At 30.1% G+C, this 27,498-nt stretch overlaps 3 protein-coding genes across 16 annotated transcripts in view; 2 read left to right on the plus strand and 1 right to left on the minus strand.

The window, feature by feature from the left end:
- LOC141454194 (solute carrier organic anion transporter family member 74D-like) overlaps positions 1–5,149 on the minus strand; it is a 21,758-nt gene extending 16,609 nt beyond the window's left edge. For 5 of the 11 annotated variants that reach the window (XR_012458559.1, XM_074128158.1, XM_074128153.1 and 2 more), the window contains exons 1-4: positions 4,310–5,149; positions 4,051–4,208; positions 3,120–3,309; positions 498–638 (exon numbers count right to left, since the gene is read on the minus strand). The gene's annotated coding sequence lies outside the window, so the exon portion shown is untranslated. Of the gene's footprint in view, positions 1–497; positions 639–862; positions 1,301–1,829; positions 1,967–3,119; positions 3,310–4,050; positions 4,209–4,309 lie in introns of those variants that run through there. The other 6 variants (XM_074128149.1, XM_074128150.1, XM_074128148.1 and 3 more) reach the window with 6 other exon arrangements.
- Positions 1,765–27,293, plus strand: Nrx-IV (neurexin-4). 4 transcript variants are annotated; one of them, XM_074128144.1, is made up of 25 exons: positions 1,765–1,883; positions 5,592–5,687; positions 8,634–8,830; positions 15,145–15,286; positions 15,368–15,571; positions 15,850–16,016; positions 16,124–16,309; positions 16,973–17,134; positions 17,217–17,433; positions 17,846–17,937; positions 18,016–18,175; positions 18,339–18,464; positions 18,575–18,775; positions 19,508–19,663; positions 20,445–20,591; positions 20,675–20,845; positions 20,992–21,109; positions 21,398–21,498; positions 21,607–21,711; positions 21,941–22,072; positions 22,526–22,705; positions 23,301–23,434; positions 23,511–23,721; positions 23,876–24,013; positions 24,295–27,293. In XM_074128144.1, the coding sequence occupies exons 1-25, from the start codon at positions 1,814–1,816 to the stop codon at positions 24,483–24,485; spliced, it is 3,804 nt and encodes a 1,267-aa protein (XP_073984245.1). In that variant the 5' UTR covers positions 1,765–1,813; the 3' UTR covers positions 24,486–27,293. The 4 variants fall into 4 exon arrangements, with proteins under 4 accessions (XP_073984245.1, XP_073984244.1, XP_073984246.1 ...); XM_074128143.1 differs by lacking the exon at positions 8,634–8,830 and adding an exon at positions 8,038–8,234 and having other exon boundaries at positions 1,766–1,883; XM_074128145.1 differs by lacking the exons at positions 1,765–1,883; positions 8,634–8,830 and adding exons at positions 1,948–2,088; positions 8,038–8,234.
- LOC141454200 (L-aminoadipate-semialdehyde dehydrogenase-phosphopantetheinyl transferase) lies at positions 5,592–7,361 on the plus strand. Its single transcript, XM_074128170.1, has 2 exons — positions 5,592–5,687; positions 6,080–7,361. Exon 2 carries the CDS (start codon positions 6,185–6,187, stop codon positions 7,037–7,039), a length of 855 nt encoding a protein of 284 aa, XP_073984271.1. The 5' UTR covers positions 5,592–5,687; positions 6,080–6,184; the 3' UTR covers positions 7,040–7,361.
- Positions 27,294–27,498: the final 205 nt, after the last annotated feature.

A 27,498-nucleotide genomic window follows, 5' to 3' on the forward strand; every position in this document is an offset into this window, starting at 1 on the left:
AAAATTGTCTTAAAATACATACTTCAAGAATATTTGTTTAATTAAAAATGTCTAGTATGACAATAATTTAATACTTAGCTAATCTCCTTACATTATATAATTTAAAATTTCCTTATGCAGATATTTTAAAAGCACAACAGGCATTAAAGAATTCATGACCATTTCATTTAAACAATTAGAATATACGCATTATTAAAATAAATGTATATATATTAATTTTGTCTATAAGAATAAAGAATTTATTTTTTAATGGAATTAAAATTTTTGGATAGGAAGAATTTATACGACAATTGTATTTTCTATTTTTGTAGACATTTAAAGTGATTTTTTTTTTCAAATTTATACTACAGAATTTAAGAAAAGTCAGTTTCGATTACGTTTAAATTATTTGAGATATTATTTTGCTTAATTCAATGCATTTTGCTCCAGACACTGAAACCAAAAGGGCTTATTGGCAGAAAATAAGAAAGAATTAATAGGCTATTTATATTACTTACAAAGTGATGAATGGAATGGCTACTCAATGCAATTGAAATTAACCAATTTTTTCAGTACATACTGATATAAATACAACCAATGTGTGCAGAAAGGAAGTGGTTAGCGATATGTTTCAAGATTCTTGTTTCATCATTTTGCATCTGAAAATAAATCGGTCAATGATTAGTGCACATTCTCCTAAAATATGAGGATTTGGTTTAAAAGCTATGAAATCATTTCCTTTAAAAACAATATTATTAAACTTAGTAGTTGTTAGGTAATAATTATTAATATTAAAATATCAAACAAAAAGTGTTATGACAATTCAGTTTCTTAAAATACCATTTTAAAGAATAGGATAGGTAGTAACTTAAAATAATCTTACAATATTTGTCGTTGAAGGCTATGATAAGACTCCGCAGCATCCTAAGATTCGGAAATAAAATTTGTTAACATTGCCAATAATGATTTGAACTGCAGTTATATTGTATTTCTATTATTAAATAGAAAGGTAACGTTGTATTTCTATTATTAATTTATACGAAAATGTCAATACTTTTTCGAGACGAGTGCCCTAACTATATTCGCTGCATAGTGTTTCCATTCGGCGACATACCTTTTCTATTTCAATTTTTCTTTACTGCTGGACCCTAACTGTTACTTATCGGTCCTCACATTTGATTTTTCCCCGTCACATGTTGCTTCAGAAAGCAATTGGTAGAAATGACATTTTATTTAAGAATTTTGATAAATTACTAGCGTAACCTTATACAATTAGCTAAGTTCTTAAGAAAGATGCACTTAGTTAAAAAAAATAAATTTATTTTCATTGAATTTATGTCCAGATTGGCTACTAGTAAAAAAACAAGAATAAAATAAATTTGAAATGTTCAGAATTTTTTTTATTATGAAATATAGGGTTTGAAAGATAAAATAAAAATTCATGCAGTGAAGGGTTAATATGAAAGACAGAAATATGCTATAAATGGTTGATTTATTTTTAATGGATGCATTCATAATTATAGTGTAAATGTCTATAGTGTAAATTCTTTTTTTTTTAATTCTCTAGAAGAAAGTTCTATTCAATCTACCTTTTTTATTTTACATTCATAGTTTTCACAAATTGTTCCCTCATTAAGTACAATGGTAAAATATCTTTGAAAAAGGTTAGTACATTCATAATTTATGATAAAAAAAATCTCCCCCCCTCTAACACAACAATTTAATTTTATTAATATTTATTTATATTCCTTCAGTTAACGATGGAATGGAAAAAGATAAAAACCTTTCTTTTGGATTTGCTATAAAGTTTTTTAAAAATAATTTTATAAATAGTATGTGTATTACTAAACTAAAATTGAAGTTGCCGATAATAGTCTTAGTCATCATCATCAACATCATCACTGGTCAGTGAATACCGAACTGATGAGATCGAGTTGTTTAGTTTTAGTAAATAAGTACGTTGAATGTTTGTAAGAGTGGAAGGGCGTGTACGTAAAATAACTGAATAACCTAGTTGCTATGTTGCAGTGTGTTGTTTTAAAATGTGTAATAAGTTAATTAGAAGAAGTACTTTCTTTATATCTGTAATTATTCTTCAAGTTTCAGCAGGTAGTATTCAGCAGTAGTTTTTAAGTTGAAATTATTTAGAAAAGGATTATCATTTATTCAATATTTTAAGTTTTGTTTTACTTGGTTCTACGTATCCTAACATTTATTATTAAACTTCCTGAAATTTAATGTACTAATTAGTACTAGGAATAAACTCTTTCATGTCCATGGCCAACGAGTTATATCCAAACTTTAAATAACCTTATTTGATAAATTTAATTTTTTGATCGTCAACTTAGTACTTTTAACACAAACCCATCATTGAAAAATGGTATGTTAACTTTTAAAAACTACTTGATTTCGCTTTTGGGTCAATTACAAATTTTGTTTTTTATTTTGATTAAGAGGCTTGCGCAAATAATAAAATAATGCTACGGACAACTACATAGCTAAACTATGCTATGGGTAGGCGTGTGAATTTTTCTATACTGCATTTAGATTTTGGATAAATTTATAGAATCTAGCAATAATTTTATCCCATCTTTTCCTCCGCAAAATTACTCTGTGGGTAATTAATTAATTGGTTTATTCAGTAAAGGTTTTAGTTAAAAGAAGGGTTCAAATTATAGCTAAAAGTTATGTATACTTTAGTAGAAATTAACATATAATAACCTTCAAAAAAAGCACAATATAATTTAATGGGAATGAAGGTAAGTTGTAAATTACCTTCAATTAAAAGCATTCAAAAGTTTTTATTTAGTAGAGGTTTCTTATAGTTTCATTGTGTTGAGTGGAAATTATAAAGATAAAATTGCATAAAAGTTGATGAAAATGCATGGCAATCTTTCCAGAAGAAATCAAATTAACAACAGTTAATCCGAACATTTTTTTTTTTTAATTTTCTTAAATATGAACAATGTGTGAAAAGTGACGCTGAAGTATTTTTTTTTAATCGCAGTAGTTTCAATGTGATAGTAACAATTTAAAGATGGTACTTTATTTTGGATCACTTGTCAACCTATTTATTCATGTATTTTTAAAAAGGATAAAATGTTTTTATCTTAAAAACTGACAAATAATAATTATCCTACCACAATGAACAGTTAAGATTCAATCCAAATAATTTATAAGTATGTAATAGCGCTATCGACATCTAGGAGCATTGGCAGTTTGGAGACGACAGTTGGGGCGGGTTGACTTCGTTGAGACAATGAAAATTGATCGCTAAGGAGCCTCGTCTGATTAGCGGAGATTTTCACTTCAGATATAAAACTTATTTACCTGAAATGTAGTAATGCTGAAATTTAGTGAGTGCGACTCCAAAAAAATTGAAATAGGATTTTAAGAATAAGATAGTAACGCGAGAACGAAATAATTCTAGATCCAAATTTAGAAAGCCTCTTCGTTTCTAACAGTACACTTATAAAAGACAAAATGCGTTTTTGAGAATATTTACTTATTGCTTTTACAGCATGATTGCATATGTTCCCCCCCCCAAAAAAAACAAAACAATCATTTATTTGATGTTAACGAAGATAACTGTTGTTTCTCTTTTCAAATTGCATTATTTACTTAATGCAAGATTAAAGATATAAACGTTGGTAGAAAAATATCTATGCACCTGGCTTGGCTTTTAGGTCATAAGTTGCCTTTATTTGTGGAAAAAAATAAGTAAATAATACAAACCCATTGTAAGGATTAGACAAGGTACAAGGTTGGTTAGTTAGTATAAGGATTTTTCAGTTTCTGTGCCATGTCTATGGAGATATGTGGCAGAGGATCGATTGGCTTGAAAGTGGATCTGTGAATTTGCCGCATTGCAACGGGTGGAAACCTCGGTCAGAGGCAGGCAAAAAAGAATATTATAGTTACTCGGTATTCTCAGATAAATCCGGGTGGCAACAGACGACCTTAAGTTCTTGACAGTGAATAGTCCGTGTAGGTTTTGTTAGGAATACTGAAACCGCAATACATGGTGTGCGAAGGGCTGGTTGGTGTGACTAAGTGTTAAGAATCCCTTACCAAACTCCTAACATATATGGAAAGTGAGCAGCCTGGGAAAGGTGATATAACTAGTAGTTGCCTTCCAGTAGATCCTTCTGAATATAATGGCGAAGGCTGCTTGGTTTGAAAACTTTGTGGGAGTGCATATGTTAATATTAATAGTCTTGATCTTTCATCTATAAGAACGCAAGAAAAGTGTAAGAATTAATAGTGAGTATTAGAAGACGAAGAATAAATCAGGAAATGTTTTACCTTGAATATTAAATATTTTACTTACATATCTACAATTGTCAACAAGACTATGACCATGTTCTTAGACTGTCGGTAGAGTCGTGTTCAAAAATAATGCAAAATTATTAATTAAACAAAATCCCTTAGATTCCATTATATACAGTGAACTATGTGAGAAAAAGCAAAAAAGAAAAAGAAGAAATAAAGAACATAAAACCCCTCTATAAACTAATATAAGAAAACTACTAAAAGAATAGATAATGTTATCAAATAATCTTAACAAAAATAAACAAACTGAATTTAAAAACATAGTAGTTTCCATATTTACTATTGCTCTCTATTTCTATTTATTTTGTTATTCTTTAAATTTAGTTTCTTTAACTTTAGATGTTTATAAACAATTGCAGAAATTATTACAATAAAGTGCCAATCACTTCCATTCAAAACATTAACCACATCCATTTCCTGATAATTCGAAATTTCTAAAATGATTCATCCTTATTTCACTCAATCTGGGACAGACGGCAAAGAAGTGATATATTCGGTCGATTATTAAACCATTACACAAATGACAGCACTCATCTTCATACTGGTGGAAGGAATAACCATCCAGCCGAATAACATCACCGCGCGCCAACCACAGATCTACTAAAGGCATTAAATAGTTATAAATTTGAAAAAAAAAGAAGATACTTCAGGATTTCTAACAAACCTATTCCATTACATGTTAAGGCCTAACTTTACCTTGGAAGCTTCTGAGCCTATATTCTTTTGCATGCAAACTTGGTAGTAAGTGTTATTCCTAGATAATTGTACTGGTTTAAACTCTGAATTTCTACACCATTAAAAATCCATTATTCATTTTTGGACTTGGCAGTCTTGATCGATGTAAAAGTTTAATAATATTTTCAGACACAGTAGGTACAATGATTTTATTTCTTCAGGGAAGTTTATTTTTCTCTCTCTCTCTCTTGCTATGTTGCGGGATTTCTGTGATTTCATATCAACAATGGAGAGCAGAGTACCTTTGTGAATTGAAGAAGAATATATATTTTCATTGCTGTGTTTTTGGAAAACGTAGACCTTTATTTTCTACTTTCTGGTTGTCTCTTCTGTGAACGCTTAGCGCAAGAGAGGACCTATGTACGCTGTCAGGCTACGCTTTATAATTTTATCTTAATCAAAATCCTTGTGCTTGATGTATTATGATTTTCTATTTTATATTGCTTGTTTCTCTTATAAAAAAGTTATTGTTTAAAACATTTTTGAAATATACATTTTTATTTTATTACTAAACGTAATGACGAGGTATTTTGTGTTTTTTTCAGACTATTATGAATGCAATGATCCTCTATTAGACAGAGCACAACTTTCTGCAACATCCTCGTTGCCTGACAGAGGACCAGAAAATGCAAGACTCGATGGTACGTTAACTCATGAATATAAATGATTTGTTTTTACGTTTAAATTCAGAAGAAAAGATAAATTATATACCAGTCTGACATTGTTATCTAGCGTTTATCATTTATTGCTATAACTAGGAAAGAACTAGGAAAGTTAGCGAGATATCACACATCACATCCTCTTTTTGTTTATCAGTTTATTTATTAATTTCTGTTGGTAACAGTTCTTGTTAAATTATAAAGATGGAAGATATTTTATAGATAATGTTATTTCAAATTTCTTATAAAATAAAGTATAAAAAAGTAAAATTTGTTCAAATTTTGTGATATCTTTCCAAATTTTCTAAGTTCTTATTGTATTTGATTAAAGATGAATGCTTTATATATCGACTATCACTTTTTTCTTGCTTCAGGTCCATGTTTGAAAAATACTTGGATGTAAGAAGAGAAAAGTGGTAGTCGACTTAGAAAACAAAAGTATATAAGTTAATTTCTAACAAAACAAAAACAAAAATATAATGAGTGATAAATTTAAATCAGTTCGTTGGGTGTTTGATTGTGCATCATGGAAACCAACATATTCAGATTTATTATTCGCCACATCATGCATTCAACATGAAGAAAAAGAGAGAATTGATAAATTTGTGTTTCAAAAGGATGTAAAAAGTTCATTGATTGGCCGTTTAATGATGAGAAAATATATTTCTGAAGTTACTAATAAAACATGGAACGATATTATGATCTTTCGTGATATTAATGGGAAACCTTACTATAAACATAATGATTTACAACTGAATTTCAACATATCACACCAAGGAAGATTCACTGTACTTGCTGGTGAAATTGGTGAAGTAGAATTAGGTGTTGATATAATGAAACGTGAATATACTGGCGGTAAAAAAGTAGAAGATTTTTTTAGAATTATGGGACGTTCTTTCGCTAATGAAGAATGGCAAGCCATTAGAGAATCTCCAATTGAAAAAAAACAGATTAACAATTTCTTTAGATTTTGGTGTTTAAAAGAATCTTATGTAAAAGCTACCGGTACTGGAATTACAGTTGATTTGCAAAAGATAAGATTTAAGTTAAATTCTGAAACTATAGAAAATAATAAATTTGTTGATGATACAGTTGTTTTCGTTGATTCTGTTAAACAAAATAATTGGATATTTCAAGAAACTTTACTACTTGAAGATCATTGTACAGCAGTTGCTTTACTTTTTAAAAATAATTCGGATAAAAACAAATTATTTTTACAAGAAAAATTTACTTTTGTAAATTTTAAAGAACTGATGGAAAACGCAAGTGTGATTTTAAATGAGGACAGATTATTTTGTGACAATTTTTTTAAAAAAGATGTTGAGCCATATTAATTTACAGATAATAAGAAAGAAATAATTTAATTTGTTAACAAGAAAGTGTGGGAAACTCTTCACAAACTTTTTGCTGGGTAAAACAAAATGTCCTTGTTTGTATTTATTGAACGATGTCTATTGATTGAGATGTTAGAAGTAGTGGGATTATCTCCTCTTCTATGAGTTATGGCTCTATTTATAAGTATACTATAATCTCATAAAAATTTGTAACAAACAATTTTTTTTTTTTTTTGGAAATTGCTTCCATTATAAATTATATTCTGGTTTAAAGATTTTAATAATGTATTAGTTAAAATAAATTACTCTTTTGTCACCTCAATTTGATTTTTCTTTTTAATAAATTGCAAAACTGAACGCACAATACATTTAGTAATTAACCGCAAAACACAATTTGTAAGATATCTCCTACAAGATATTTATCGTTTTTTTCACTAAAATTTTATGTCATAGATTGTACATAGATTAGAGTATATCCAGTAAAAATTGAAGAGATATTCTCCGAAGAAATCTGTATAGAACTATTTGAGATATTTTACTTACGTGGATAAAAGAAAAGAGATCGTGTAATAGATTTGGAGGCCTTTTTTTATTTTCCGAAATCTTAGTTATGTATCCAAGTTAATCTTCAAATGATAACGCTTGCTAAGAAATGCGAGCTTGGATTTTGAGAGACTCCGATTCAATTTGAACAATACATCAGAACAGAAATCGTCTGTCATTTAAAAGTACAATGAATATTTATTAGTGACTTTATTGCAAAAGGTATTTAGGCTTAATTCCAATAGATATTTTGAGATCATAAATATATATATTTTATGGAATTTAGGTTTTACATGTGCTTCAATTGTTTACGAATTTTTTATAACATCAGTTATAAAATGCCAATCAGTTATTGTTAATTTATTATGTAGTTATTTAAATTATAATTTGAATTTTTAAAAGAAGAGAGCTGAGAATTAAGAAACAAAAAAGACACAATATACTGTCTTTTGTAGAAGGTAAAGCATGGACTGCATCCTACTCAGGCTTTGATCAAGCATTAATTGTTGATCTTGGTCAAGTAATGAGGGTTACTAGCATAGCTACCCAAGGAAGGCCACATTCATCCGAATATACTATGGAATACACCATCTCTTATGGCACAAATGGACTTGATTATGCAATGTATAAAGAGCAGGGTGGATACACAAAGGTGCAGTCAATTTTTTGTTTTTCCAGATAATTTTGCTGTAAATAAATAAAAACATTTCGTAATAATTGTGGGGAACTAAAAATACCTTGATTTGATTTTTCTTAACTGGAATTGGTACAGGAAGTGCGCATGGCAATTAATCACTTAATTGGCTATTCTGTTGAAATATAATTAAAATACTTCTATTTAATCTATTTAATGTGATCAGTGTCGCTTAATTGGGTCGCTTAAACTAACAAAAATGCACTACATTTTAATCGCACCATGTTTTCTCACCAAAATGGGTACCATGTACAATTTTAATTTTAAATAAATAGAAATGAAATTTTCATATACAGTATTTTTGTACATTTTGCCCTACATTGTTTTGGACACTTGCTTTATTAACCAGTGGTGTAGGTGATTCAGCATGGAGTCCAGAAGAGAATACGTACTTCCAAAGTATTAAAGCTGATATGGGCGATAGAAAAATCATTAACTGGATAGTTACTAAGGGCAGAGCATTTACGTCCGAGTGGGTGACAGAATATATTGTTGAATACTCTGACGATGGTCAACAGTGGAAAACTGTTACCGATCACTCTGGAAATAATGAGGTATTTGGATATTAATCACTTTTTAAGTAAAGTTTATTAGTAGAGTGGTTAGTGCACTGGAGATATCGGGTTCACTTGCCCTTAGATTTTCTCTTCCTAGGAATGAAATTCTGTAAAATTATGGCCGTTCTGTATCTCCCACTGTGAACCACGTATTCGTATGAAATTTTGTTCTCTTGTACACTTTGTTCTTCTTAGTTATAAACTATAGTTATTTTGTACACAGATCTAAAAAGGTACGAGATATAAAGGGTTGCAAATTTTTTGGGTCATGAAATTCTGTAAAATTATGGCCGTCCTATATCTCCCAACGTGAACCACGTATTCGTATGAAATTTTGTTCTCTTGTACACTTTGTTTTTCTCAATTATAAACTATAGTTATTTTGTGCTCAGATCTATAAATGTAGAAGATATCAAGGATTGAAAATTTTATGGGTCATGAAATTCTGTAAAATTATGGCCGTTCTGTATCTCCCACTGTGAACCACGTATTCGTATGAAATTTTGTTCTCTTGTACACTTTGTTTTTCTCAATTATAAACTTTAGTTATTTTGTGCACAGATCTAAAAAGGTATAAGATATAAAGGATTGAAAATTTTATGGGTCATGAAATTCTGTAAAATTATGGCCGTTCTGTATCTCCCACTGTGAACCACGTATTCGTATGAAATTTTGTTCTCTTGTACACTTTGTTTTTCTCAATTATAAACTTTAGTTATTTTGTGCACAGATCTAAAAAGGCATAAGATAGAAAGGGTTGACAATTTTTTGAGTCATGAAATTCTGTAAAATTATTACCGTTCTATATCTCCCACCGTGAACTACGTATTCGTATGAAATTTTGTTCTCTTGTACACTTCGTTTTTCTCAATTATAAACTATAGTTATTTTGTGCTCAGATCTATAAATGTAGAAGATATAAAGGGTTGAAAATTTTATAGGTCATGAAATTCTGTAAAATTATGGCCGTTCTGTATCTCCCACTGTGAACCGCGTATTCGTATGAAATTTTGTTCTCTTGTACACTTTGTTCTTCTTAGTTATAAACTATAGTTATTTTGTACACAGATCTAAAAAGGTACGAGATATAAAGGGTTGAAAATTTTTTGGGTCATGAAATTCTGTAAAATTATGGCCGTCCTATATCTCCCAACGTGAACCACGTATTCGTATGAAATTTTGTTCTCTTGTACACTTTGTTTTTCTCAATTATAAACTATAGTTATTTTGTGCTCAGATCTATAAATGTAGAAGATATAAAGGATTGAAAATTTTATGGGTCATGAAATTCTGTAAAATTATGGCCGTTCTGTATCTCCCACTGTGAACCACGTATTCGTATGAAATTTTGTTCTCTTGTACACTTTGTTCTTCTTAGTTATAAACTATAGTTATTTTGTACACAGATCTAAAAAGGTACGAGATATAAAGGGTTGAAAATTTTTTGGGTCATGAAATTCTGTAAAATTATGGCCGTCCTATATCTCCCAACGTGAACCACGTATTCGTATGAAATTTTGTTCTCTTGTACACTTTGTTTTTCTCAATTATAAACTATAGTTATTTTGTGCTCAGATCTATAAATGTAGAAGATATAAAGGATTGAAAATTTTATGGGTCATGAAATTCTGTAAAATTATGGCCGTTCTGTATCTCCCACAGTGAACCACGTATTCGTATGAAATTTTGTTCTCTTGTACACTTTGTTTTTCTCAATTATAAACTTTAGTTATTTTGTGCACAGATCTAAAAAGGTATAAGATATAAAGGATTGAAATTTTTATGGGTCATGAAATTCTGTAAAATTATGGCCGTTCTGTATCTCCCACTGTGAACCACGTATTCATATGAAATTTTGTTCTCTTGTACACTTTGTTTTTCTCAATTATAAACTTTAGTTATTTTGTGCACAGATCTAAAAAGGTATAAGATAGAAAGGGTTGAAAATTTTTTGGGTCATGAAATTCTGTAAAATTATGGCCGTTCTATATCTCCCACCGTAAACCACGTATTCGTATGAAATTTTGTTCTCTTATACACTTTGTTTTTCTCAATTATAAACTATAGTTATTTTGTGCTCAGATCTATAAATGTAGAAGATATAAAGGGTTGAAAATTTTTTGGGTCATGAAATTCTGTAAAATTATGGCCGTTCTATATCTCCCACCGTGAACCACGTATTCGTATGAAATTTTGTTCTCTTGTACACTTTGTTTTTCTCAATTATAACTACAGTTATTTTGTGCTCAGATCTATAAATGTAGAAGATATAAAGGGTAGAAAATTTTTTGGGTCATGAAATTCTGTAAAATTATGGCCATTCTATATCTCCCACCGTGAACCACGTATTCGTATGAAATTTTGTTCTCTTGTACACTTTGTTTTTAGCAATTATAAACTATAGTTATTTTGTGCTCAGATCTATAAATGTAGAAGATATAAAGGGTTGAATATTTTTTGGGTCATGAAATTCTGTAAAATTATGGCCGTTCTATATCTCCCACCGTAAACCACGTATTCGTATGAAATTTTGTTCTCTTATACACTTTGTTTTTCTCAATTATAAACTATAGTTATTTTGTGCTCAGATCTATAAATGTAGAAGATATAAAGGATTGAAAATTTTTTGGGTCATGAAATTCTGTAAAATTATGGCCGTTCTGTATCTCCCACTGTGAACCACGTATTCGTATGAAATTTTGTTCTCTTGTACACTTTGTTTTTCTCAATTATAAACTTTAGTTATTTTGTGCACAGATCTAAAAAGGTATAAGATAGAAAGGGTTGAAAATTTTTTGGGTCATGAAATTCTGTAAAATTATGGCCGTTCTGTATCTCCCACTGTGAACCACGTATTCGTATGAAATTTTGTTCTCTTGTACACTTTGTTTTTCTCAATTATAAACTATAGTTATTTTGTGTTCAGATCTATAAATGTATAAGATAGAAAGGGTTGAAAATTTTTTGGGTCATGAAATTCTGTAAAATTATGGCCGTTCTATATCTCCCACTGTGAACCACGTATTCGTATGAAATTTTGTTCTCTTGTACACTTTGTTTTTCTCAATTATAAACTATAGTTATTTTGTGTTCAGATCTATAAATGTAGAAGATATAAAGGGTTGAAAATTTTTTGGGTCATGAAATTCTGTAAAATTATGGCCGTTCTATATCTCCCACCGTGAACCACGTATTCGTATGAAATTTTGTTCTCTTATACACTTTGTTTTTCTCAATTATAAACTATAGTTATTTTGTGCTCAGATCTATAAATGTAGAAGATATAAAGGGTTGAAAATTTTTTGGGTCATGAAATTCCGTAAAATTATGGCCGTTCTATATCTCCCACCGTGAACCACGTATTCGTATGAAATTTTGTTCTCTTGTACACTTTGTTTTTCTCAATTATAAACTATAGTTATTTTGTGCTCAGATCTATAAATGTAGAAGATATAAAGGGTTGAAAATTTTTTGGGTCATGAAATTCTGTAAAATTATGGCCGTTCTATATCTCCCACCGTGAACCACGTATTCGTATGAAATTTTGTTCTCTTGTACACTTTGTTTTTCTCAATTATAAACTATAGTTATTTTGTGCTCAGATCAATAAATGTAGAAGATATAAAGGGTTGAATATTTTTTGGGTCATGAAATTCTGTAAAATTATGGCCGTTCTGTATCTCCCACCGTGAACCACGTATTCGTATGAAATTTTGTTCTCTTTTACACTTTGTTTTTCTCAATTATAAACTATAGTTATTTTGTGCTCAGATCTATTAATGTAGAAGATATAAAGGGTTGAAAATTTTATGGGTCATGAAATTCTGTAAAATTATGGCCGTTCTGTATCTCCCACTGTGAACCACGTATTCGTATGAAATTTTGTTCTCTTGTACACTTTGTTTTTCTTAGTTATAAACTATAGTTATTTTGTACACAGATCTAAAAAGGTAGGAGATATAAAGGGTTGAAAATTTTTTGGGTCATGAAATTCTGTAAAATTATGGCCGTTCTATATCTCCCACCGTGAACCACGTATTCGTATGAAATTTTGTTTTCTTTTACACTTTGTTTTTCTCAATTATAAACTTTAGTTATTTTGTGCTCAGATCTAAAAAGGTATAAGATAGAAAGGGTTGAATATTTTTTGGGTCATGAAATTCTGTAAAATTTGGCCGTTCTGTATCTCCCACTGTGAACCACGTATTCGTATGAAATTTTGTTCTCTTGTACACTTTGTTTTTCGCAATTATAAACTATAGTTATTTTGTGCTCAGATCTATAAATGTAGATGATATAAAAGGTTGAAAAATTTTTGGGTCATGAAATGCTGTAAAATTATGGCCGTTCTATATCTCCCACCGTGAACCACGTATTCGTATGAAATTTTGTTCTCTTTTACACTTTGTTTTTCTCAATTATAAACTATAGTTATTTTGTGCTCAGATCTATAAATGTAGAAGATATAAAGGGTTGAAAATTTTTTGGGTCATGAAATTCTGTAAAATTATGGCCGTTCTATATCTCCTACCGTGAACCACGTATTCGTATGAAATTTTGTTCTCTCATACACTTTGTTTTTCTCAATTATAAACTATAGTTATTTTGTGCTCAGATCTATAAATGTAGAAGTTATAAAGGGTTGAAAATTTTTTGGTTCATGAAATTCTGTAATATTATGGCCGTTCTATATCTCCCACCGTGAACCACGTATTCGTATGAAATTTGTTCTCTTTTACACTTTGTTTTTTTCAATTATAAACTATAGTTATTTTGTGCACAGATCTATAATTTTAGAAGATTTAAAGCAGTGGTTCTTAACCGGTGTTCCGCGAATATGGTCCAAGTGTTCCGCGAAATTTCAATTTTAAATGTACTGTAATTTAGAAACTTAGGAAAGATACGAAATCAAAAAATTGTACCTTTTTTTAATTTGAATTTAATTTTAAGTTCTTGCTAAAGGCCGAATTTCAAGTTATTTAATGTTAGTGTTCCGCGAGAAAAATATATACATATAATTGTGTTCCGCGTCTATGAAAAGGTTAAGGACCACTGCTTTAAACGTTTCCATCATTCTGTTATCTAGGTAAAACGTAGGTGAGTCGGTGAACGCTTCGCTTACGCTGCTTCTTCATAAACTGAGAGTAAAGCATTAAAAATGTTACGCTCAGCTTACTTCTACCCAATGACATTGAGTACTTTCACGCAGAGCTTTGAAGAAGATTTACAGATATTGAAGGATGTCTTCACCAAATCTGTTTAATTTTAGTCTCGATTTTAGTGGTTTAAATAGATTTTTTTTTTACTCATCATTCTTCTTAAAAGCAAATGCTATTTGTATTCGATTTCAAATTGGGTATATTACTTCAAAAATATTCGTCAGTGTGTCTAATAAAATAAAAATAAAAATTACGCATTGATCTTGGGAGTTTAAATTGCTGTTATTAATGAAAATTTCAGTTTGTTTGTTTACCTACAAGTATCAGCAATTCAAGAACTTATTGCATTGCACTCAATATTGATTTTTGTGCACTTTTGTTTAATGCCCTTGAGATAATAGTAATTATTGTTTCTCTATTAAATATGATTATCTTACTCTAAAGTAACGTCAAATGTAGCTTTGAATACATTTGCTTTGGTATTACGTCGCAGTACCGGTCGCCGTTACATATTGTCGTCGCTACCAAATAGAGCTTTCATTTTTTCTTCTCTCTAGCCAACAAAAATTTGAACTCTGGCGATAATCAAATAATGAATTTCGCACCAAAGTTCTGGACTAGTCACTAGACCATCTACATCTTATTTCTTTTCCTTAATGTTAATCGTCCTGTTCACATTAATGCCTAATACATTAATACATTTTTTAAAATTACTTCTTTCAAGCCTTGATTTTTTTTGGCAAATATATTTCTAAATGAATTTTGTCATGCAATTGCTTTGTAGTATTTCTAATTTGTTTTAAATACAAATTTGTGCAATATTACAAAAAAAAATAACCTTAAATTAAATAAACATTGCAATTATCTCTCTGCTTTTCTAATAGTTATTAAGATATATATTCAGAGAACTCTTTACTTTAGAAAAAGTCATTACTGATCACTTATTTAAAAAGTAGTGCTTGTTGATTACTTAAATGTATATTTTTTTATTGGTACAAGGAAAAAATTAAATTATATTGCATGAAAGGATATGTGTTTTCCTTATCCGAATCTGCTGCCTCCTTTATTTAGGGGTCTTACTAAATTAAATGGTTTTATCGTGATATAATAAATTCATATTCATCTGTTTTACAAATGCGCATTACGTTTTAGATGTTCAAAGGAAATGTGAATCCTGATGATGTACAAAAAAATATTTTTGAAGTCCCAATTATTGCACAATGGATTAAAATTAATCCAACTAGATGGAGGGATAGAATCTCATTAAGACTAGAGCTTTATGGCTGTGATTATGGTTAGTTTTTAATTTTAACTTAAATTTTTATAATTGTAGTTTCTTTTAATCTTATCACCTTTATTTTTGTTATAATTCCAGTTGCTGAGAATATGTACTTTAATGGATCTTCGCTAATAAGATGGGATCTGAGAAATTCACCTGTATCTGCTACTCGTGACTCAATAAGATTCCGATTTAAAACTTCCACAGCCGATGGTGTTATGCTGTATAGTAAAGGATCTCAAGGCGATTTTATCGCTCTACAATTACGTCATAATCGACTGTTATTAAATATAGATTTAGGTTGGTTGTCATTTGTATCCAAAATATCTCATTGATATGTCGTTATGTATAAATCCTAATTTTGTTTTTAATTACAATTCTTCCAGGTTTTCGAAATGTGTGGATTTTAATAAAGTGTTTAGTTTGTAATGAGCTTCAAGGTTTTTTCGTTTTTCTTATTAATTAATTCGAATTGTTATTATTAATTAATGGAATTATTTACTAATTCGAGTCTCTTAATTTGTTGTATTTGTTTAATATATATTCTTCTATAAACCTTGTTATTTATAACTGCGTAGGTTCACGTATTCCAACAAGTTTGTCTGTTGGGAGTCTCCTAGATGATAATATTTGGCACGATGTGGTTATATCAAGAAATCGAAAAGATATGCTGTTCTCAGTTGACCGAGTTATGATACATGGTAATATTAAAGGAGAGTTTACAAGACTAAATCTCAACAGAGAAGTAAGATTTTTAATGCGAAATTAATTCATATCCTTATGAAATATTATTATTTTTTCTATTTTTGTACATGTTTAACTTAACTCATTTTTGGTAAATTGTGTTGAAAGATTTTTATAGGAGGCGTACCTAACATACAAGATGGACTTTTAGTCACGCAAAATTTTACTGGTTGTTTAGAAAATCTTTATATAAATTCTAGCAACGTTATTTATGATATAAAAGAAGCATACGATTCTGGAGATGAATGGCTCATGAAAAAATATCAAAAGTTTAACACAATATACTCTTGCCCTGTAAGTAAATCCATTTTAATCACAAATACATTATCTTTCATATAATTTAAACCATTGGACCGGTGGATGCAGCCATATCCATGCTACTATGTTTTTGCTTCTCCATTTAGAAACACCATCAGAAAGATGAAGATTTCAGCTCCAAAATTAGGGTTTATTAGAAATTGATCGAGTATAACAGACTAAGAAAAGTAAACAAATTATTTCCGAATAATAAAATAGATTTTGGTAGAAAGGATTCTGTTACGAAATCTGAAGATTGAATCTAAATAAAATGTATTTAAATTTTGTCATATAATGTAAATTATTACAATTTAAATCTCCTGTTTTTAAAACTGACAAATTCTAAGTGAAGATATTTTCGGATTTTGGGAAAAAGAATCCTTTTCAAAAAAGTGGAATAGGTTAAATAAATTAATTTTGTTAATGTTATCTACTTCCATTTGTTTAAATTTATGCTTTAAGGGAAGCAGTAGACAAAGAAGTTCGTTTCGGAGGTACTAACTACTTTTTATGTTTACAATTATTGAATTGAAACAGAGTTTTGAACAAAGGATTCCTATCCTATATAGATACACTCTAGTTTTTTAACAATTTATTTTTATTTTGTTAATACTTTTGTGCTTATTATTTAATTACTAATTTATTCATCAACATTTTCAGGAACCTCCAATAATACCGATTACTTTCACCTCATCAGCATCTCATGCAAAATTAAAAGGCTATGAAGGAGTCAATACTTTGAATATTTCATTTTCGTTTAGGACGTATGAAGAAACTGGAGTACTATTGTATCACAGATTTCTAAGTGGTGGACAAGTTACCGTAAGCATTATGGTTTTTTTTTTTTTTGTAAATATGGTTGCAAAATTTATTTTTATTCAATTTTCATATTTATATTTTACAGTTATTCCTTGAAAAGGGGAAAGTAAAAGTATTGTTAGAAACACAAGGAAATCCAAAAACTGTTTTAGATAATTATGATGAAAGATTTGATGATGGTAGGTGGCATCAATGTATGCTAACAATGAGTGAAAATTCTCTTGTGTTAACCTTGAACGGAAGACCTATGAGAACTACTAGGCTGCTTTCAATTACAACGGGAGCGTACTATTTTGTCGCAGGTACTTCTCTTTTTATTCTAGATTAAAGTTATTATAAATTAATAATTCAAACGCAAATTAGGAGCATAAATTTCAATATTATATTGCTTATGATTACAATCAACTTAAGACGGGTAGTTTTTTAATTAGTTTCTGTCATAAGTTGTGTTCTGTGGAAGTATAAGCTCATGCTAGTGTTTCCATAACAAGAGGCTTCATCACTGTAAATCATCATCAACCATAAATATCGCCATACGCATTATGATGTCCGTTAAAAGTGCTTTGTGATTCCAAAAGAAACGGGAAATGTTTAATTTTTTTCTGTCGATTTTCCTAACTTCTTTCCGCGTACTAGGATTGTTGCCTAAAATAAATTTTTCTTATTTTATAATTAATTATTTACTTATTGCTGTTGGTTTTTACTTACTTCCAGGAGGTACAGAAGATATCCCTGGATTTGTGGGGTGTATGCGTCTAATTAGTATTGACGGTAATTACAAATTACCTACAGATTGGAAACCTGAGGTACTTATATATATATTTTTTAATTCATACATTCATATTTCTGAATAAATTACTTTTATTTATTAATTTATTTTGCAGGAATATTGCTGTAAAGGTGAAATAGTTTTTGATTCCTGTCAGATGACTGATAGATGTAACCCAAATCCTTGTGAACATGGAGGAATCTGTTCACAATCATCTTATGAATTCTTTTGTCATTGCGAAAATACTGGATATGCTGGAGCAGTTTGTCATTCACGTAAGCATTTAGTCAATTTTACACAAATAAATAAATCCATCGGTATTTCCAAACCATTAAAGTAATCGCTTATATTTTCTGGCTGGGCTTAACGTCCAATTACGTTTTTCTAAACGTTGTTGCAGCACTTTTATGATTTGTGTTGTTTCTTTTGTATTTTTAGCTGTGAATCAAGTTTCATGTTTGGCTCTAAGAAATTCTGGACCTGCTGGAGAGATTGTGAAAGAAATTATTGACATCGACGGTAGTGGACCGCTAGAACCTTTTCCTGTCACGTGTCATTTCAGAGGTAATAATCAATATTTACGATAAATTATATGAATATTGTAATTATTTGAATTATGCGAATTTTAAGGCTAAGAAGAGCCTTCTATTTACTATAATTTATATGTTTTATAGGTGATGGCACCACTATTACCGAAGTGCGTCATTCCAGTGAAGAAGCATCTGTGGATGGTTATCAAGAACCTGGCAGTTACAAGCAAGATATTATTTATGAGGCTAGTTATAAGCAATTAGAAGCATTAACTAACAGAAGTACAACTTGTTCACAGTATATTTCTTACACTTGTCGCCAGTCAAAACTTTTTAACTCACCTTGTAAGTATAATAATTTTTTCTTGTGGCAACCGAAAAAGTTTTGAGTAGCGGTCAATGTCTGACAATGGAGTTAAGTGAAATATGTTGGTAAATCCGTCTTTGATCACCAGAATGGATTTTCCTGCGATTATTTTAGTTTTTAAGATATTTCTATTTCATACACAAAAATGCTCAATTTTTTTGTTTTTTTCATTCTCAGTTGTGCTTAACAGCAATTTTCGTTGAAAATAACTTTCGAAAATTGGACTTTGAAAAAAAGCAAAATTAAAAATTGTGACTTGTTTCTTTGTCGATAACTTTTTTTTTTGTTTACAAACAAGCAATTATTATATTATAGTCTTCTTTAAAATTTTATTATTAGAAATAAAATAGGGTCAGTTTCAAAATAAAAATGTTCAACTTTTGAAACCTTAAAGAAAAATATATAATCAACTCTTCTGGTGAAAACGCGTTTTTTCATCTCGGATTTTTTTCCAGAACATTTGAATCGCTTAAAAACATTTATATGTGAAGCAGTTCTCAAAAAAAAAAAAAAAATATAGTGCGTACAAAGTTTAAAAAAATATTGGAACAGTTAAAAAAAAAAAAAAATCAAAAAATGAAAAATCTGGTTCCATATTTTATTTGCATTAATCAGAATAAATTTATGAGGAATCAATCAAAGTTTATTACATATACCTTTAACCAGTTGAAAAATTAATTTATTTTTTAATTTTTCTTTGTTTGTTATAGCTACAGAAGAAAATTTTCGTCCTTCCGCATGGTGGGTGTCTAGAAATAACCAAAAAATGGATTATTGGGGTAATTCTGTGCCAGGTTCCCGAAAATGTCATTGTGGTGTGATGGGAAATTGCATTGACCAAACTAAATGGTGTAATTGTGATTCAGGTAAGCGCAATGTTTCTTAGAAGAAAAAATAACAACACCCCTCAAGTTTGGATTGCTCTAATTTATAACCTTTAACCTTTAGTGCTCCCTTTTCTTATTGTCTCAAAATAAATCGAAATGATCTGAAATCTTATTGATGATTTTAGTTTCAGTAAGATGTCCCTTCCAGATTGCTATCTTTTGCTTTCCTCCTCTTACTAACCTTCTTACTACCTTTTTGAGAAACTTAATAGTCATTGCACTTACAATTGATCTTTCTCTTTAATTGCTTTCCGCTCTGCACTCTTCCCTAATATGTCTCACGGTATCAGAAAATATTGTGTAGAATACTTCTATCTATTCTGAAGAGCAAATAACTACACAAACTTGTAATGGATTTCCGGGCTGCATGAAAACGATCAAGCTATCTTGCCAAGGAAGGCTCTTTGCTGAAGCAAGAAGAGAACCCTCTTACATTTAACGATCCAAGATGGAGATAAAATGTAGTAGTTGCGATTTCGTTAATGAAAAGTACGCTGGAATCGCCGAAGGAACTGTGCCCCATTACTGGGTTCCAAAAATAGGATTCCCTCGTAAAGACGCAGTGTCTGCGTTTAGGTTGCTCACAGATACTAATTTCAGTCCAATGCGGTCAAGTTGAAATGTTATCCTCTCATTTGGGCTCATATCCTGCTTTGCTTCTTTCCTCCATATCCTTATTTTGTTCCTACAGTTTTTATATTTAATTTTTCAGTTTTTCTCTAAGCGAAAAAATTATGGTTATTTAACATTTCTGACGTAGGCTTAGACAGTTGGTTAGCAGATGAAGGTGACATTAAAGACAAAGAAGAACTGCCAGTTCGTCAACTGAGATTTGGTGATACAGGCTCTGCTGTGGACGAAAAGGAAGGCAATTATAGATTAGGTCCTTTACTTTGTGAAGGAGATGGTATGTTAATTATCATTTATTTTAAATAAATAATTGAAATGTCTATATTAACTTATTATTTTATTTTATCTTTTGTTCTGTAGAACTTTTTGATAATGCTGTAACGTTTCGCATATCTGATGCATCCATTGAACTTCCTACATTTGACATTGGCCACAGTGGTGATATATATTTTGAATTTAAAACTACTGTAAAAAATGCAGTGTTACTTCATAGTAAAGGGCCATCGGACTTTATAAAATTAGCTATCATTGGTGAGGCATCGAAAAATATGAATTTATTATTTCTTGTATTGAATTCAATCCACAATAAATCTTTTATCTTCTTATAAAATATAACTTTTGGAAATGTAATACTTAATTAGCATTCCGAGATTTTTAGTTAAGTATTTCTTTAACAGATGGTGATACTTTACAATTTACATATCAGGCTGGAGGAGGTCCTTTAGGAGTTAGTATTGAAACCTCAAATAAACTTGCTGACAACAACTGGCATTCTGTGTCAATTGAAAGAAACAGGTAGAAACGCCATTAAATGTTTGAATAAATTGTGCAGTTTGGTTCCCCACATTAATTTGGGATAACCTGCAATTAATCTGCTGATAATGTAATAAAGCTAAGATTTTTATATCATTTATAATATTTTTGCGCTACTTTTAAAATTGAAATTAGAAAATATTCAAAGCTATAGTTTCCTAATTAATTTTTTTGTTAGGCCTAATTTAACTCAAATTTTAATTTTTTATATTTCCTTTTAATTTAATAATTAAATTTAACCCAAATTCTAAATAGATTATTTTCCCGCAGGAAAGAAGCCAGAATGTTTGTAGATAATTCCTTGAGATCAGAAGTAAGAGAGCCACCAGGGCCTGTGCGAGCTCTCTATCTTACGTCACCGTTGGTTTTAGGTATCACAAGTGTTAAGAAATCACTAGAAAAATATTTATGGTTTTCCTTTTTTATGAAATGATTACAAATATGAATATTGAGTTGCAAAAATTATTATTTTCATCTAGGTTCCACGGTGGATTCCCGAGATGGCTATGTTGGATGTATAAGGGGATTGATGCTTAATGGCGAAGTGGTAGATTTAAAAAGTCATGCAGAAAAAGGTCTTTACGGTAAGCAGGATATTTCTTATTTTAACATAAAAGGTGAACATTACCAGAGAAGTGCATTTTAGAATTTCTGTTCCGAGGAAACGGAACAGGTAGGTCTTACTTTCAAGGGTTTTAGGCAGTATTATCGACGATATCGGTTATGCCCGAAGAACATAAAAAAACATGTTATTATAAATTATTAATTTTTAAAGCTGTTTAAAATTTAATTAGCAATCAAACTGTATCTTAGGTGTCTCTGTTGGTTGCCTTGGTAAATGTGAAAGTAACCCTTGCCTGAACGGTGGAACTTGTATTGAAAAGTATGACGGCTACTGGTGTGATTGTAGGTGGACTGCTTTTAAAGGACCAATTTGTGCGGACGGTAAGTATTGTAAACAGCTTTAATTTCATCTATTTTCGATTTTAGTTACTTATTCGTAAACAAAGAAATTGTATGTGAATAATATTAACTTTAAAATTAATTATTTAGCCAGAAAGAAATAAGAGCATTTACTGTACCTTCCATTCATTATACTCTCATTATTATACTACTATACTGTACTTAGTATTATATTATTATACTCTAGTTAACCTCCTAGTCATTAAAACTCCCTTCAGTAAGCCCTCTCTTGGAGTAATGTATATACGAGTACGTCATCAATTTTTTGTTTTTGTTTTTTTTAATAAACATCAATTATTCTAACAAATTTATTAACAGCATTTATTATGTGCTTTCTCGTACTAGGATGTTTTTTTTAATGTTACAAAATGCCCTGTTCTATGTAGAAAAATGTTCCCTTAATTTTTCTAAATATGTTTTATTGATTATTTGTAGAAATTGGAGTTAATTTGCGATCCGACTCCATCATAAAATACGACTTCATGGGCTCTTGGAGATCAACACTACAAGAACATATTCGTGTTGGATTCACTACTACAAATCCAAAAGGTTTTCTTTTAGGATTTTTCTCTAATGTTTCTGGGGAGTATTTAACCATTTCAGTATCAAACAGTGGTAAGTTAAATTAATTATAACAATTATTAGCTCTTGTGAAAACAAAAGCATTTCCAGATAATGTGACTGAGGATTTATTTTACGTCAGTCAAATTGTGATGATTCTATCACTAAAATGGATGAAAAACTGAAATCTTTCAAAGTTAAGAAAACAAAACACGTAACATGAAAGTCTTAAAATAATTATTTACAAGTAGATTTATCCCACTATCTGGAATTTTGAATTAGTTGTAAGAAGTTAGTGGATCCATCTATTTCGCCTCTTGAAAGGAGACAAATATTTACCTTGCTTTTTACACGCATTCAATAATTTAAAATTTTTGAGTTCTAAACTATATATTGTTATAGAGGTTGGTTAGAGGCGCTTCCGCAAAGCTTTAATGTGGTCAGTGTTCGATTGCAGGTCTTAGCTTTGTGTTATATTTATCAGTTATTGTGATAATTTAATAGTAAAATACGTATGCTAGTCGCCTCCGACCACGACACTTAATTTGGAAATTGAACGTAGTGCCACCAGAAATAATAGGCATCACTTTAATTTTTTAACAACAAATAAATATAAGAGAAATTTTAAATAAATTATGTTTATTTATAGGTCATCTGAGGATTGTATTTGATTTTGGATTTGAAAGACAAGAATTAATCTTTCCAAATAAACATTTCGGACTTGGTCAGTATCATGATGTGAGAATATCAAGAAAAAATGCAGGCGCAACTCTTGTAATGCTTGTAAGTAAATATTTGAATCTATGCTTGTAGTCTGTAGATAGTTTGAACTTGATTTTCATTCATTTAACTTTTTTAGGTTGATAATTACGAGCCCAAAGAATTCCATTTTAATGTGAAAGAGTCAGCAGATGCTCAGTTTAATAATATAGAATATATGTATATTGGACGAAATGAATCAATGTCTGAAGGTTTTATTGGATGTGTGTCGAGAGTTGAATTTGATGATATCTATCCGCTAAAACTTTTATTCCAGGAAGATGGGCCATCTAATGTTGTGTCTCTATCAGGTAATATTTGTTTCTAATTTTAATAATTTTTGTCGTTAGAAAAAGATAATTGCATGGGTTTTAGGATAAAAATTCCAGAATTTACATAATATTGTATTTGTAATAACAAGCATGAATAGAGGAAAGTTCTTTTATGTCACTCTTGTTTTGGCAGGAGCTTTAACGGAAGATTTTTGTGGTGTCGAACCTGTCACACATCCCCCAGATATTATTGAAACAAGACCTCCTCCAGATATTGATGAAGAAAAGCTCAGAGAAATTTATAGAGACACGGAATCTGCCATAGTAGGAGGTAATTTAAAAACTCTTTTTACAGTTTTACACGTTATGATAAAAAAACAAAAATATTTGTGTAATTATTAGATAATAAGCCAGTAAGAGATTGGGAAAAAAAAATCATTGAGCCAACTCACACGATTTTTCTTCATGCAGTTGTGGGAGTTTTTATTACTTTCTAATACACATCCAAGTAATATAACAAGTGCTGTTAGCATTGTTGAGATTTTAAAGTCTTACGCGACACATGTATGAGAAAATGAAACTGCAAATTTTGGTCTTATTGCTATTTTACAGGGATTGTTGGAGTGATCCTGTTAATACTATTAATAATAGGCTTGGTGGTGGCACGATACATTGCTCGCCATAAAGGCGAATACCTGACTCAAGAAGATAGAGGTGCTGAGCTGGCTTTAGATCCAGATGAAGCGGTCATTGAGTCCACAACCGGCCATCAAGTACAAAAGAAAAAAGAATGGTTTATTTAGCTTTTCTGAGTACCTTAATTTATCTTAATTTTTCAAACATACACCCATTTGCACACAATAGTGCATTGAGTTGATATTATTGAATATTTTAACAGTAATTAATTGTAAATAGATTAAAGAAAAAAAATTTACCGTAAAACAATTCAACGCACTTTTAAACATAACTTTTACGCTCTAGTGCCTAATATAAAATTCTCTGAGATAGGATTAAGTTTTAAATATCTCAAAAAAAACCAGAAGCCTTGATCTGAAGACTTAAAGACACTATAAAAGTAATTAAATATAAATAAATAGAATGCTTAGAGACTTTTAAATATTTCAACGAATATCATTTTGATCTATGTTTGAATCTCATTGTAAAAATGTATACCTTTTTATAAACCAATTTTTAAATTCTAAACATTCTGCTTTATGCATTAATGTTTTATTAACTTTATTTCATTTGTTATAACTTATGCAGATTACCTCTAAAAATTAATAATAAATAAATTCATATAAAGAATATCTTCCAAAAATATTAATCTTCTGGGGTGAGTATATCTTTGTAGTACATTGTCATAAAATTGAAAAACAAAATCGTTTAATCAGTGAGCAACCATTTAGAACAAACTATTGACAGTGATTCGCTGAGCGAATACAGAAAAAACAAAACTTAAGGGGAATTAATGAAAAACGAGGCTTCCCAATGTTGTCAAAACTTTTCATAAAGTGATCCTTTGTGGTGATATTTAAAAATTCTTCATTATTCAGTAGAAAATTCCTGAAGGATTCCAATCTATCTTAGCAATTAAAGACGTTTATTACTAATGATGCTCTAGGAATGTGTGTGCTCTCTATTCTGCTTCACTTTTGCCTCTTTTTACTTTTATGATCTCGCTTAACGATGTTTTACTTAATGCATGAGTTTTCTGGAACATATCTCTCACGTTAAACGTATATTTCTTACTGTGTATATAAGGGATTAATAAATTTTCGTTTTAGTTGCAATATATTACTTGGTGATTACATTTAAAAATGAATTTTAAAACTTTTGCCCACTTTTGATTATTGCCAAGGCCAAACGCGCTCCTTATTACTCAGTAAAGAACATTTTGTAATTTGGCAGCAGTCTTAATTGAACTGCAGTTTAGGACAAGCAACCCTAGGTGCAAGGCAATCTTAGAAAATTTAAATTTGAGTCAGTAAAACCTATTTTATAAATCTGGTTTTGCAGTTAATAAGTGGGATGAAACCATTTAACCAGTTAAGCGTGTATGACGTGTGAAAAATATAAAATTGCCATTAACGATAAAAACTCGAAATTTTAATAAAATACAATAAGAATATTATTTGGTGGGATGTTTCTTTTATCTTACCAACAGAACTGCTGAGTATTTTATACGGAGGGGGTGGAGGGAGTCAGCGAAATGATAAGTGGTTGGTTCATGTTTGGTCTCCGCATTAGAGATAGAGGTTCAGATCTCAGTTAGAGCATGATTTCATTTTGCACAGAATTCAAAGCTCTTTTATTCCTTGTAAAAGCTCTTGCGTCCCTAGTTAACTAGGGAATGCATACTTGAAGCGGTGCAAGATTTTGAATGAGCACAGAATGCTCTCAAGCCCCAGAGATGGCAGAAAATGTGCTTGCAGTGACTATTACGACATTGTAAACTTTTGGTTGTTTGCCCTGCGTTCGATGTGTATACACGTCATTGTCTGATTTTAATTCCGCACACTGTGGGGGAGTTTTTACTAAATTCCACGCTTAACTGATTAAAACAATACACAGTTTAATAAACAAGCCCACATCTACTTTTTTATTACAGAATTATTTCACTTTTCCTCACAGTCACTCCAAATATTATATAAATGTCTTTCAAAAAGCACGCCCACATTTAATTATTATGCAGTGTGCACTTTCTGAGTCTCCAAACCAGTTAATCTCATACCTCGTTCAACTAGCACCCCACAATTATGAATGACCTTGTGAGCCTTAAGAGAACGACCATTGCCTGAAATCCAGAAACGATTGAACCTTGTCCTCCTAAAAAATTGTTAGTGTTTTACCTTAAATTTCCTTTAGGAAAAAGTTCTTCGGGAAATCAAATTATTTTTTTCAGATTCCATATTCAAAATTTCAAGTTGTTTGCCATGAATTTCTGAGTTACCTTAACATCACATTACAAAAACCAATTAACCAATTTTATAGTCGAAGAATCTTTGTTCTTCTTCTGTTGTTTATTTTACGTACTAGATAGAGCCAACCCAAAAGTAAAGATGGGTAGGTTATTTCTTCGTTAAAAGTAAAAATAATCATTTTAAAAAAACACCTAAAAATAATCATCTGCAGAAAGATGAACTTCTATACTGCGACCTGAAACTCTGCTGATCCTACTTCAATTCAAGCTGTGTTAAATTGCAAAATACTGCTGAATTAATAATCAAACTTATGGAATTAAATTAATACAAAAAAAGTCACATCTTTTTTGCAGAATGGGGTTCTAATGTACTTATGGTTGGAAGCTTTTGCTCTAGAAAATAATTCATTTTTTGTTGTCATAATTCGGGAGATATGAGTAATGAGAGTTACAAATAATCCTTATTTAGTAAATTAGTTTAGTCCATTTCCAATCCCGAGTTTATTCTCATCATTCTTCCTTCTATACCTCTGTATCCAGCAGCTTTAAAAAGTCCATTGTTTCACACCTTTACTATGTAATGCGCTCAGAAGATTATTGCTTTGAATACAGGTAGAAGCCTGGTATAAAATCTGTGGCAATCCTTTGAAATAGGCTAAGTCTGTAAGGAACCTTGCGTCTCTAAAGAAAACACAGAGTTGAAGAGTACATATAAAATAATTTTTTTAATAGTATAATATAGTCAAGCCGGTTTCAGTCATTATTGAGTGTATAATATGTATTATTTTATGTACTTTAATATATATAATTTTTTTTTCTGTTAAGTAAGAAATAAATACATTTTGTAACAAAGTATTATTTAATTCGTCCATTAAATAATAATTTTATAATTTTAA

This window comes from Rhodnius prolixus, unplaced genomic scaffold (assembly GCF_049639745.1).
Source record: "Rhodnius prolixus isolate KJV_2025 unplaced genomic scaffold, Rpr scaffold_9, whole genome shotgun sequence".
Lineage (NCBI taxonomy): Eukaryota > Metazoa > Arthropoda > Insecta > Hemiptera > Reduviidae > Rhodnius > Rhodnius prolixus.

Coding starts and splice junctions, on each gene's coding strand:
- LOC141454200 (XM_074128170.1), top strand. CDS start 6,185: ATGAGTGATAAATTTAAATCAGTTCGTTGGGTGTTTGATTGTGCATCA.
- Nrx-IV (XM_074128144.1), top strand. CDS start 1,814: ATGTGTATTACTAAACTAAAATTGAAGTTGCCGATAATAGTCTTAGTC. Junction 22,073..22,525: donor AGGACCAATTTGTGCGGACG/GTAAGTATTGTA, acceptor GATTATTTGTAG/AAATTGGAGTTAATTTGCGA. Junction 23,435..23,510: donor GCGCAACTCTTGTAATGCTT/GTAAGTAAATAT, acceptor TAACTTTTTTAG/GTTGATAATTACGAGCCCAA.